This window comes from Bacillus rossius, chromosome 3 (assembly GCF_032445375.1).
Source record: "Bacillus rossius redtenbacheri isolate Brsri chromosome 3, Brsri_v3, whole genome shotgun sequence".
Lineage (NCBI taxonomy): Eukaryota > Metazoa > Arthropoda > Insecta > Phasmatodea > Bacillidae > Bacillus > Bacillus rossius.
In genome coordinates this window covers 60,327,426-60,341,781 of record NC_086332.1, presented here as the reverse complement: position 1 = coordinate 60,341,781, position 14,356 = coordinate 60,327,426, and the positions used below count along the sequence as shown (strand labels likewise).

Below are 14,356 nucleotides of genomic sequence, written 5' to 3'. Positions count from 1 at the left end.
CAAGCCAGTACACGTCAACTCACACTATGTCACAAATTAGGGGAGGTAGTGGAGAAGTGGTGGGGGTACATGCGCACAGTTTTTTTATACACACAGTGGGCAAGGGACAGGGAGGGAGGCTCGCCGGCGCCGGCTAATGCAGACATTAGACATCTGCCCCGTGCCATCAGTGGCCATCTCAATGAAAGATTAAAAAAATATCTTTTCACGCAAAGCGTTTATTTTTTGTAGGCTGGCTGCGGTTTCTGAACGTAAGAGCGCACACACGAGAGAACAAAAAAAAAATGAGTGGCGTTTTCCACTAATCGCCGGCACCCAATTATCTTGACACCTGTCACGTCCGCTGCGGAGGGTCGCCAGTCACCAGCGCTCTGCTAGTAAACTGATTATGAGAGAACAATTTTTTTACTCTACACACAATGTAAAATTTTGAGGAAAATTTTTTTTTTTCGGATTTCACCTCATAATGTTCGCACCCCATATTTTTTTGTCAAAAATGTAGCCAAATTACTGCGGACATTATGCGAGTAAATACGGTATCTGTCATCTCATTTTCCTTACAGTGACTGAACTTTCATGTTTCACTGGTGGAAATTGGAAAAGGCAGACATCTGGAATGGCTATTGTAGGAGTGGGGATTAAATCAGTTCAGCAGTTAAATAAATAAAATAAAAATTTTCGGCACAGCCTATAGGTGTAGGTAGATTTCGAAGTACCTATTTCTCCTGGAAATGTTTTGGAAACTTTATATATATACTCCTAGAACATTTTAAGAACATAATCCTATATGTTCTCCAATATTAAAAAATTATCAATGAAATATTTTCTCGTATTTCATGCAACTATAGTATTTTGAGTGTTTTTAATTCAATGCATCCAACATTGAATAGCTTAGAATGGTGAGGGCCTACCGTTGTTGCGTTTTATACTGATTGCAGAATTAGTGGGTGGGTACGTGGACCCGACTGGAAACTCTTACTCAGGGCATCACGTGGCCCGTGTGGGCGAGATATTGGCCCTCCTGACTCCGGCGTTGACACCTGTACCTGCACCTAGCCCGTCGGGCACGCTTCTACCTCATCGCAGTGGGCTCTTAGGGCGTCCCACACGCCGCTGACCGGAGAAGGACCCACGTGGCCCCCAAACACAATAACACGTGACTCGTTTAAGTTGGTTTATTTAAACTTTACACGCCCTCTTACACTCCTCTCTTTACACGGTTGAAATGCCTGAGGCGAATTGGTATAGATTGAGGATGCGGACCACACACGTGGCTGCCTCAAGCTTTTACGTAGAGTGAATGCTAAAAACTCCTGGGAGTATAAAAACTATTTAATGCACAGCCCCACTGACCGAGAGGCCCTGAGGATACTAATAAAGCGGTTTAGATTAATTAAATATACAGAACTACCTATCAGTGAATCAACGTTGATGTCTCCAGGGTGTCTGCAGAGACGTCCGCCCTCAGCCGGCTGAAGAAGGAGACTGGAGCGAGCCAAGTCTCGCAGTGGGAAACATGGTGTCCTTCGCGCCGAACACAATTACCATCATTTGTAAGACTGCGTGCCCCGGGTTATTAGAAAGAATAACATGAACCTCTTACATAATTAATACATACATACCCACGACCAGACTTTCTGTAATAACTACTTGTACATGGAAAACAGTTTTAATAAAGTTTTATATTAGTTTCGTTGTTGTCCGCTAGGGAGTGTCATTGACCGTGCTTGCACTTACTTTATTAAAATTATCTAATTAAGAATCAAAAGAACACTCACTCGGCTGACCTGCCGTAACATTACTTTGGGGTTAAAAGATGAAGGCTTACAATATTAATTTAGGTGTTTTAGTGGTACGAAGCATTGAAGCTAAGCGCCCTCTTGCGGCAGTTTGTGGTGCACAATTCAAACACACATGACTATGTACGTATCTGTACAAATGCCAGGCAGGATAGGGATGGGGAGGGAAACGGAGGATGCCCAGGCTGATGGGGCGAAGCCCCGACTGACGTCAACGGTCTTCATATTATGCCTAAGGTAGTTATTTTTGACCTTCAAATACTATTTTTCATCCCTTATACTAATATGTGGTTGATAAAATTTTTATTTTGACCAAGGTTTACGATGTTAATATGGTTTAAAATAAATTTGTTTCTAAGGGAGTTTTAACTATTTTTTTTTTTTAAATTTCAAATTTTGTAATTTCATTTGCCATGAAAATTCTCTCTTGTTATAAAAATGCATTTCCTCTTGTATTTGAAACAATATCTAAACCATAAAAAGAAATGGAAACAATATTTGGTTACACAAAACAGTATTACTTTGGACTGTCTACTAAATGTTAAGCAAAAAAATGAGCCTTAATTTTATTGCATGTAAATTAAAATGTATAAAAAAATTATTTAAGTTATAATTTTTGCATAAATATTTGCATTAAACAAAATAAATTCTATTTTAATAAGAAAATCTAAACAGAAATATCACGAATACAGACTTGGAGACAACATTAGCATTAGGACAAATTAATTTCTACCAACCGAACCACAGTCAAACTTACCCAAGTAGTTAATTTTTTTCAGAACGCTGGCAATGATAAAAAAGCATGAGAATAAATAGACTTCCTCATTGGCTTGAGTATTGCAAATCAACATTTGTCTATCGCAGTGCTTCAAACTAAAAGGGCAGCAGTCGACCAGAGTCGATCGCAGCACTCAAATAGTTGATTGGTTGTTTTGTTTTTATTGGCTTTGATGTAACAAAAATAAGATTTCATGAAAATTCTTTGAAAAACCTTAAAAAAAATCTGGAATTTTGTTTTGCCAAAAGAGTGGCCAACCTGGGGCTGATGATAATTTGATGAAAACAAAAAGACTGCAGCATAATACAAAAATGGCCTGAGCAATGAGTACATTGTATTTTAAATTTTAAATTTAAATGACAAAAACTTTAGAAATAAACTACTTTATTGACATAAAATATTTCTAACAGTGTACACAGAATTGCAAAAAGTTACTAAGTATATTATTCATACAAACCTTCGAAGAACACCTTCATGTTAAAGGTTGTTTTTTTTTTTTACAGAAATGCATTAAAATTTAGTTGTATGACATTTGATTTACTCAAATTATTAATTTTTTTTTCTAAACCAGCGCCAGGTATCTAGTGTCAGGAAAAATTATTTTTTTTGGTAGTTTATTTATGGAAACTAAAGGAAATTGACACAAAAATATAATTTTAAACTTTCTAACTTGTAATGTATTGAAGCAACGTACTCACAAACTGCAGATACAGCTTGTCAATAAAATTATATAATAATAAATGAAATTTTAATAGCAAATCTAAAAAGAATTAAAAAAATGCATTCATAGCTTGCAATCCAAATACAGTTGTGACTCGAAGAAATCTCTACAATATGTTAGTCAATATTTTATTCAATATTGTAAGTGCCGAACTAAAATAACAGATAACTAAAAAACTAAGAAAAATAATAAATGTTTTTGTATGTTTTAGTATGATTCAGCTAACATGAAAAATTGTTAAAAAGTTTTAAATTTCGATACTTTAAAATGTTTGGCTAACATGATTGCACAATTTTAAACCACTGCAAAACTTAGTACTAAAAACAAATTTTTTAATGTAAATATTCGAAGCTACGTGACTTGTACTATGTTTTATCACATAATAGTCGCACCGTTGTTTTGGGGCGTCAAAATTTTGGGGGGAAAAAGTACTTGCAAAAAAATCTTACAATGTTTTTGGTCCTGATGTTAGTCTTACAATGTTTTTGGTCCTGATGTTAGATTCAGAGCGCTTTGTGTAGATAGTAATCATGACAATATAAAGCACCATGAAACAGCAATTGGTTTTCAAGTAGCTGTCAGGTAGTGTGGTAGTTACATTGGGAAAATACAGTAATTACAATTACAGTAAACTCTTTTAAGATATACCCGCACAATACGATTTCTGTCCAAAATGGTCAAATATTTCAGTCCCACCATTTTCTCAGTAAGATATATGTTATTTTTTTCCATAAACTTATTTTCCTGTACGTATTTCATAGTTTAAATCCATTACTTGTTTGGATATTACCCTTTACTCATTTAATTAACAAAAATTGAAGTTATAAAAGTGTAAATTTTTTTTTAAAGATATTTTCAAATGTTATAACTATCTGCTCGTCTTCATCGCCAATGTGTACCACATATAAAAATGTAGCCACCACCAGTTGGCACTGTTCATGTTTGGTTACAGAGTGCACGCACGTACTTGCACATCAATATCAATAGCTTACAGATTGCATTCAACTCGCACGCTCTGTCTAGTGTCCGCACTCTTTTGTGGTTAGTGTGTACTACGACGATAGTTATGCGTTAGTTCCTGCTCACATTCAGGTCACTGTTTTTGTATTGACTTATTAATTTTAATTGTTTGGCGTGTTTTTGTATAATATACTTTTTAAATAAATGTACTTTCCATAATAGGTTTTATTGTTATGAGTAATTTGACCTTAACAAAAATGTTTTCTCGCATAAGTCACACCCCTAATTTCAAACTTGACTTTAGTACAAAATGTGCGATGATTATGTGATCACACATAGTATTCACCAATAATGTTTCACTCACAAATACCAGAATGATGCATTTTATCTTATCACTAACCTGCTACTAAATGTTTGTAATGTAATATACAGACTTGCCAACTTTTGAAACCCCCAATTAGTACAATACATAAAAAATAATATAATACGCGTAAACTGCTCGCGGCAATTGAAAAATTAATAAAATTTCATATCACATTTTTTTCTAGTAATCGAAATTATGTAATCGTTTTAACATACATTAACATTGCAGACCAACAATCATTCTCATTATTTACCATTATGGAAACATTTTTGCTTAGTATCACATCAAAGAAAAAAACTTTGTTCCTTGTGGTACCCTACAAATCAACAGAGTGTACCTTTGTTACAATATACAATGATATCAGTTAACTTCCAGTAGAATCTCCCTGGAGTACTGGTAATGAAAGCAACCTTGACACTATCATTTTCAAACTTGCATTACAAAATGTTACTACTAGTGGATATAATTTGGATTCAGAGTCATTGCTGCCGTCGGTCGCGACTGAAAATGCCAGTTTGTAAATTACAAACAATTTTATAGTTGCATCTGTTGCCATTTCTTTCACGATAGCCGTCGACTTTGTTCTTGTGCAACTAATTTTTTTTGCTACTTCAGAATTTGAAAATATTTTTCTGAATAACGGGCCGGCGTGATCCGAAACATTTAAAGGAATATTATGTTCAACCAAAAAGTTTGTAAACATGCATTCTGCACGTATTTAGCATTTCTGTGCTGTTAATTTTAGGGAACTAATCACTAACCTTTGAACTGACTGCGACACTTTTAACATTTACGAGATGTTTTGAACAGTTCACGTGGAGATTGATGTCATATCTTCCGCCGTGCCCAATGTTGATGCCGCATCTACACACTGAAAAAACTGCGAACTGTGTTCCTTTGCTTGATTTAAGAATACACTGAAAATCCCGCGTGTATGTATCACGAAATGCCTGAGAATAATGCGTATCACGTTTCGGGGGCATTTTCTTCTTCACTTAATTCCACTTCCGTTAACTGTGCACATAACACGTTTTTATTAAAAACATGCAATAAATTTGTTTCCTAACCTGTAATAAACAAAATCAAAATTGGCTCAACTTTAACTGAAGAATCACAACATACGCTTGTGCACGACACCATCTTGCCAAACTAAAAATGCTATTTAAACTGGTTCGTGACTGGTTGTAAGCGCATCAATGTAACTCAGGCGGCCAATAAGGAAAGATATACAATCGAACAACAAATTACGTGGTTCGCTGGCCTTCGACCAATAATATAACACAATTACCGCACTCGTTTCCACAGCAACAACACATGGCAAAAGCTTTCACAAACCATACAATAAAACATTTAAGACAACGAAAAATACGTGTTTTAATAAACGTCTCGTACTTAAAATTCGTAAAAAATGCAGACATCCTCGTACAATCGTAATACGGACGTGATTTTCGTACATTTTACGATAAAATCGTAAAGGTTGGCAAGTCTGAATATACATCATTCATCTCGCATTAATTTAAGGCTAATAATTTATTGAATTTATAGCACAAATACTCGGAATTCTTTTCAGGTTTAAAATTAAGTTTAATAATTCATAATGAGTGGTTCTGGTATGACATTTTAATGCAATAGCGGGTTTTCAAACACAGTTCAAATTGACTTTTTCCACACACTTACTTTCAATAATACATAATTCTGTAATATTTTTAACAAACTCTTTTCCTGGATACTATTATAAAAGCACAGATAAATGGTTTTCAACTTCTGAAAACTTTTAGTAATGTGTGGTTAGTTTATATAAAATTGTATCTACATGTAAACAGCAAAGTTGTTTAAATATCCTTTCACTTCCTCCTGAAACACTGGCCAGCTTTTGTTATAATACTGAGAACCTTCCTTATTTACAACAAAAAACTGTGAACACAGTGAGTAACAGCAACATGCTTATAATTGAGTACTAACAACTTAATGCTAACAAAGCAATTAAAAAAACTGTACAACACAATAGGTCACTTAAGATTTAAATGCATTACAAAAAATTCCAATACAATTATGAAGTACCCAGCTGTTTACCGTAATTTTAAACAGTACATTTGGTATACATATAGAAGTATTAATGTCTACAAAGTTACTAAAAATAAAAAAAAATTACACTGCATACAAAACACCATACACATTCTATCATGCACAGAGACACAAGCAGCCTCAAATCACAATTTATTTTCAAGTGACTGTCAGGTATTACATTACTTTTACACTCTGTTAAAACAAACCACAAAGAAAGAAATACATTAGCTGTGACAGAAATTTGAAACAACATATAAAAAAATTATGTGACAATTCTGCTAGTTTCCAATTGTTGCTCACATGTGAAACACACTTGCAGTAAACAACCTACCATCATTAAAAATGTTACTCATGTTAGGTAAGTGGATACTCTATCAGGCATGTGTCTCTTTCACAAATTTGATATATTTCCTGTTATAAAGCATTCCAACATCCCAATCCCGTAATTCAAGTTGGGACAGCAGTGTAAGAGAAGAAAGAATGCCCTAGTACAATGAAACAATCAATTGTTTACCATGGAAAATGAATAACTGGCAGCATATTAATGTAACTAAAAGTGAAACTTATCAATTTAACATGATGCAAAAAATAAAAGTAATTTTGCAAATTTGCCAACTCAACTATGTGCAGGTTGTGTGGACAATCTTCCAGCAATATCAAATTACATTTTTTTTTCCCCTCAAAGTGTTTCTAAGAGCGCGGTTACACGGGACCCTGAACTACTTCAGGTGAACATGTTTAAGTAAACACGTTTACAAACGCGAAAGTGTACGGTTACACGGTAGTTGCTGAAAAGTGTGTTTAGCTCTAAAACCGATTTTCTACTGTCAACGAATGACTGTGTTGTTGATCTCTATTTTGTAATTGTATCCAGAAAACGCGGGATTTTCTCACTTGTTTATACAGCATTATCAGCAGAAATGGAATGTGTTTACATATTGCTCAATATTTTTTTACAAATCGGGAATTCTAACAACATGCACAGTAAAATTTTTAAACTTATTTTTTATTATTTTTTGAGCGAGAGTACCTATCTCAGTTTTAAGAAAATTAAGGTCAGGATCAATTAAAAAATATATATGTATAATTATCTGTTGATTTTTTTTTGTTGCATTCGGTAAAATATTATTTGAACTTGTGCCAGAAACACTTTCCATCTTGAATTTTTACAAAGGACTGTTTATATTCTAAACAGCCAATCAGAGGCTAATGTAGAAGATATGTCGATCTGAACTACTTTGCCAACCTGTTTAAGTTAAATGGGAAATGGCCTCGAACGAAACATGTTCAGACTGTGTGTAACCGCACTCAACAGCTGAACATGTCCACCTGAACTAGTTCAGACTCCCGTGTAACCGCGCCCTAAATCATCTCAACAAAAGTCCATAGCTAGTAATACTTTTTAAAGTATTACATTAAAAGAGGCTGTACTATAAATAAAATCAATTTATGATGAATATGAATTTTTTCCTGAACATGAAACACCAACTGAAAGAATTATTTTACCAAATGCCAAACAGTGGAAAATATATAGCAAAACATATAATTTTACACTTACCACTACCCAAGTACCCAGCAGTTATCACTACAGCTGGAAATCTGATCATAGATGCATAGATATAAGGCTCCTTGACTTCTAACCTTTTACTCACTGGTTCAATTACCATCTTCAAGACGAGCGATTTTAAGCAGTCTCTCACCAAGCCTTTTGAAAACAGCAGGGATTAATTTTCTCTGAAAACATTATTACAATTCTTGCTTCTGCTGTGATAAATATTCTTAAGAAGGCATCTGCTCAAAGGTGGTGCGCAGTACCAGACTACTGTTGACAGAGGAGACTTGTCAATAATGTTTCTGTTGCTGCTCACCGACTAAAAGACGTGACTGGCTAGAAGTCGTGCACGGATTTTAAAATAAAACAACATAAGAGGAGAAAAATGATATCAGCAAAATCTAACAGTGTTCGATACATTTGAGAGTTTTCCATAGATTGAGTTCTTTCAATTTTTTAAATATCAAATCACTTGTTACTTTATAAAATAGTGTTGCCACTGCAGTTTTCAGTTGTTGGAAACTGGAAGAAGGCAAAAAGAAGCACGCAAAAAAAGAAACCCTTGAACAGGCATGTTTTTCTGGTTTTCTGATACTTCCGCTCATGCGGCCAACCTGGCAGGACATAGAAAATACACAAAACCAGAAATACGATCACTGAAAGTTTTAAGCTATGGATGATAATCCCTTAGTCGAAAATAACATGAAAAGAAACTGAGATATTTTACTTGAACTTACAATCAATCACAAAATCACCCTTTTTTATGACCACAATAATAAGGATGAAGGCAAGGTAAACTGAAAATAACTAATGCTGTTCTGTTTATGTAAATTTACATTCTGAATTTAAAAAATAAGCAATAAATAATACATGAAAACATACATTTGTTGCACTTGTCAATGTGTTTGTACACAAAATTCCAATACTTTATATATGCACACCATTACCTTAAAGACATATTACAATACTGAAATATGTGTTATTTACAAGACTGTAATACATTAATGTATCTACAAAATTAGTATAATACCAGCTCTGTTTAATTATGACTTAAATTAGTTACAACTAAATAGAGAGCTTAATGTATTTACAATAGTTAAAAAATGTTAACTATATTTCAACATACATATTTAGAAGAGCTTTCTATGGTCCTGGGATACCTACTACAACCTACAAAATTTTCCAGGAAAAAATATTAAATATTTAGTGTGTTCCAAACAGGTTAACAGGCCATCTCATTATTGTTACAACTGGTTATAAACTTAACCCACAAAAGAAATTATGATGGAATGCTCATTAATTACAGTTTATACTTTCAATCCAACTCACTACTTGTGCACTCTAGCTCTGTCATATTGCATTTCCGTTGCAACACTTACCAACACAGTAACCCAAGAAACAAAGGATGAATAAATCCTGATTTTTCATGGTCATGGTAAATAATAGTACTGGCAAGAAGCATATGCAGAAGTTTTAACTAGTGTTGGGTTGATTCCAAAATATAAAAAAAAATATACAGACACAGATCCAATTCCAGTTTTATTTCTCATATTTGGAATTCAACTCCTCAATTTTTATTATGATTCTATATTTTTTACTATAATACTTGTCAAACTATCCCTGATTTGTATACTCATACAAAAACCTGTTTGTTATTTACTAATGTAATTGTAAATGAATGCACTTTATTATTTGAATTAATAAACTGCTTCTAAAGTTAGGGTACTAAATTCAAGTGACTGAGAGCCCCACAATATATTAATTGGCACGGTTGGGGATTAAAGTTATAATTTATTAAAACATACACATTTTTAAAATTGGATAAAAATAATGTAAGTAAAACATATTTTTTTCTGTATTTCTAAACTGTGACAAAATTGTGTTTAGTAATTTAGTTAAAAATCAAACAAAATCTTATTAAAACATCAACTGATTTATGGAATTTTGTGGTATTGACAATTATGAAAAAATGTTTTGATAATACATACTTGATATTACAAATTTTTCTGTAAAAATGAAAAATAAATGTTTATTAATTTAGAAATCACACACAGCTTTCACTGAAATGTATTTCAAGAAAATAAAATATAAGAATTGTGTTCATCTAACAAAAGACAATCCTAATGCATCAAATGAGAAACAATGATAATTGGTAATCTGATATACTACATACATAACTGATAGAACACCTTGATTAACTAAGCAAACCCCCTTATTCATTGACCAAATCTCTGTTAACTGAACCATACTTCTATTAAATGAAACAAGACATCTGGTGAATTTGCCTAACACCCTGACTTAATCAGAGAAAACACCCAATGAATCAAAAAACTCAATTGACAGATTAATCTAAAATCACCCAATAAGTGATGATCACCTGTTTAGTCTGGAATTGCCTGAACACTTTGGCGAAAATCCTTATTTAATGTATTAAGAAATCAACTTAGATTCCTAAATTAAAATAGTAAATTATCTAAATTTTAAGAATTAGCTAAAAGGGAAAAATTGATCAACTTTGATTCCAAAACCATTGGATTCTGAATCCTTGAAAACAATAGAATTTGCAGATACGAGAATCCAGAATCAACTCAACACTAGTTTAAAAAATAGAAAGTTTTAGCAGTGCCACCGGGCTACCCAGCAGATACACATTCCACATTCCCAATACATGTGTTGGTTCGTTAGTATCACATTTAATGAAAACCCATGGCTATTGATATCAAAATATATCCGCATGTGGGTAGTGTGCGCATACGTTTATTCGTAACTTATCTCTCTCAAGTTTAATTAAACAGACTATCACAGAGAAGCTATCCACAGACAAAACATTGTGTGCAAGTGTCCTTAGTCACCATTTTCTCAACTGCCATCACCAGGGGGAACAATAGCACAATCAAAATATAGGGTGTGTTTTGGTCAAATACATAGTTAATGTGAAAAATGTAATCTAATGCTCTGCATCACTCAGAGGATTAACATATACCTTGCTGATAGTGTTGCAAAATATTTTTATACACAACTAAATTTTAACACTGCTACTTTTGATTCTACATAAGATTAAAAAAATAAAAAAATCAAATTACATGCAGCCTATGCTTAAGCTTCTTGAATATTTTTCCAGTGACATAGAATATAAGAACTAATATTGTTATACATGAACAGAGATTCAATAGTCTGATTAAACTGATATTTTCGCAGAGTGAAACAAAATTTATTTTAACCAGTAACAACACTAGCAAAACATTTGCCCTATGCAAGTAAATAAGCTCTCTCAATCATTTAGGACAGTAAACACTGTGCCACTTTGTTAATGTTAAACTTACAGAAAATTTCTACTTGATCCAAAACTACACACTACACAAAATTTCATGTGGTACTTTTCTGTAGACAATCATAGATATTTACTGGTTAAGTTAGGGTCTATTTTGTACCATCATCCATAATCTATCAAAAGTTGTAAAAATACAAATGGATTGTTTGAGAATTTATTTCAATTTCAAGTCGGCAATTTAATTTATGAAAACTTTCACCTAAGCTTCAAAAAGCTGCAGAGGCAAAAAAAAATATACAAAATGCAGAAAAAAACATTTAAAACCAAATATAAAATTACTTATTTGAATTATCTAATGGAATCCATGGCAATATATGCCAACAAAATAAATGATAAAAAAAATACACCTTGCATTAAAATTATAGAATCTAGAACATTTTAACCACCTCATTTGAGAAAACCAAAAATCAAATGAAACTTTAAAGAAAATATCAAGAACTATAAACATAAACTTTTTATAATAAATTATTGGAAAGTTTTATTTTCTGTATAATTTTAGGATTTGTGATTAAGAAACAAAATAAAAAGTTTTATTTTTTGCAAGAGTTTCCGCAGCATTAGGTGCTTGCACGAGTTCTCTTGGCATCTGAAGGCTGCGCATCATCAGGGATTTTCAATCCTAGCTGTTGACACCGCTTGAAGAAGAAACGACTCAACCTTTTGCCTGCCCTGCAAACAAGAAAGGCTGCTTTAGGAAGCAAGCTTAACCACCAACATTTTAGTAAACATGTTCACTATGTTACTCAAACCTGAAATGAAGTAATATGTTCCAAATGTTTATTGGTACTGCCAAACAGCACTAGCTTGGTATCCTCTCTACAAAATTGATGGTCTAAAAGACAATTTAAGTGTGAACACAAAATATGTTTCAACTTCAATACTTTCCTTTAACAACACATGTTGAGAGAAACAAGAAGTACATTTTTTTAGTCCCTACTTCCATTTTGTTTCTGCTGGATAATTGTATCTCCGTTACAGATATTACAAAGTAAAATGTACATATAAGGCAAATCCTTACTGTATTAAGTACATGTACACACAGAGGGGTGACGGAAAACTACCATATCGGAAGACTACCATGATGGCAGTATTCCACCTGGCCTCTTCGAAAAAGGCAGAAAAGTACCATAACGGAAATCTGCCATACGTCCAAAGGACGAGATGGAATTCTGCCATATTTTCTTACACCCTCCATGGAATGAGTATAGCAGCATTGTCCTCGAAGTAGTGTATAGAATACTCAGTAGGTAGCACTGTAAACCCTCTAGCTGTTTCTCAGATTAACTTTAAAGCTTACAGATAGCGCTTATGACGGTGATAGTTGCAATAACAAATCATTTCCAGATCGCGGACAAGAAGCAAGAAATGTTTCCAAAAATGTATTATAGGTAAAACTGTATTCTAATTACGATGCAATTGGGACAAATGTAAATTAAAATATTACATTTGAGTCATTGTATCAAGTGAAGTTGTAAAATAATTGTATCTTGTGTCTTAGAATCATAATAAGTCATGATAACGTTTAGGAAAGATATTAATAGTCTTTGACGTGCTAATTCATCTGATATACTGTTGGTATGTAAAAAATTAAAAAAAAAAAGTCAGTATTCTATTTTGCCAACATTTCTTATACATTCTACGGAATGAGGAAAACGGCCTTACTTGTAAAATCGTAATTTAACTAGCGTCATAGAATTTACATTTTTGCACAATGGAATAATTGAAGTAATTGTAGACCATAATTTAATGAGTGCAAATCCAACGCAAATATTCAAGGGTTTTCTTATGTAATGTTTTCATTATTAGGGTGATAGAACTCAAAAAAACTCAGATATTAAGGTTTTAAATATCCATATTAAATTATTTAAAGTCTACAAAATGTATTTTTAAGATGCTGAAATTCGAGGGTAGTAGTCTAGAAGGCACAGGTCAAGCAGCACAGGCAATCTAGGGGAGACATAGGCTCGTACATCGAATGTTGGTGGGCTTTGCACAGGCTTTCAGTCTTCCAAAAATAAACTCAGCTAAAATTTAAATAATTTTTCTATTAAGAAATAAAAAAAATTACTATGTGTAGCATATTATTCTGCTTCTTTAAAACTGTCAGATCAAATCGAAATTCTGTTTTTGTGCCTTACGACACTTATAAACGAAATATGACACATCATTTAAAAAAATAGGTACGATATAAGCACAAAGAATAACAATCAAAACACACTAACAATAGACTTACATTGATACATATCAATAACTTTACGACAAAATACGAAACAAGAAACAACACAACATACAGATAAATAAAGATTGATAAAGTTAATTTTAACTAATTGGTTATAATTGGTTACTTTGGTTTTCACAAAAATCTTAAACAGAAACTAAAATGGTGTATACAAAATAAATATGTAGATTATAAAAGTTTTAAATAACTTTTTGCTTACGTTTTTTTAACAATGAATGTTTCTAGATTATTCAAAAAGAGTTGTAATTTTTTTTTTTTATACAAATTTTATAGTTACTAATGGTTTTAAAAGTGTCACTAATTCTATAATTGCAAGTTGAAATTCTTAATCCAAACCGATATATGTCTGAAGCATCAAAAATGGTAATAAAACGTATACAATAAAATGTGCATCACTGATTGAACATCTAATAAATAGATAATGCAAATTAAATTTATATAGGAATGTAGCATTTTTAAAATGAATTTAAAAGCCTGAAATTTTAAAATATTAATTTAAGAATTTTTTTCTGCATACTTTCAATTCTATTACAATCAAAATTAGT

At 32.6% G+C, this 14,356-nt stretch overlaps 1 protein-coding gene across 2 annotated transcripts in view; it reads right to left on the bottom strand.

The window, feature by feature from the left end:
* Window positions 1-2,944: 2,944 nt before the first annotated feature.
* LOC134530761 (bromodomain adjacent to zinc finger domain protein 1A) overlaps window positions 2,945-14,356 on the bottom strand; it is a 158,831-nt gene continuing 147,419 nt past the window's right edge. For both annotated transcript variants that reach the window (XM_063365909.1, XM_063365910.1), the window contains one exon: window positions 2,945-12,241. In XM_063365909.1, the coding sequence (XP_063221979.1) occupies window positions 12,130-12,241 (112 nt within the window). In that variant the 3' untranslated portion in view covers window positions 2,945-12,129. The remainder of the gene's footprint in view (window positions 12,242-14,356) is intronic.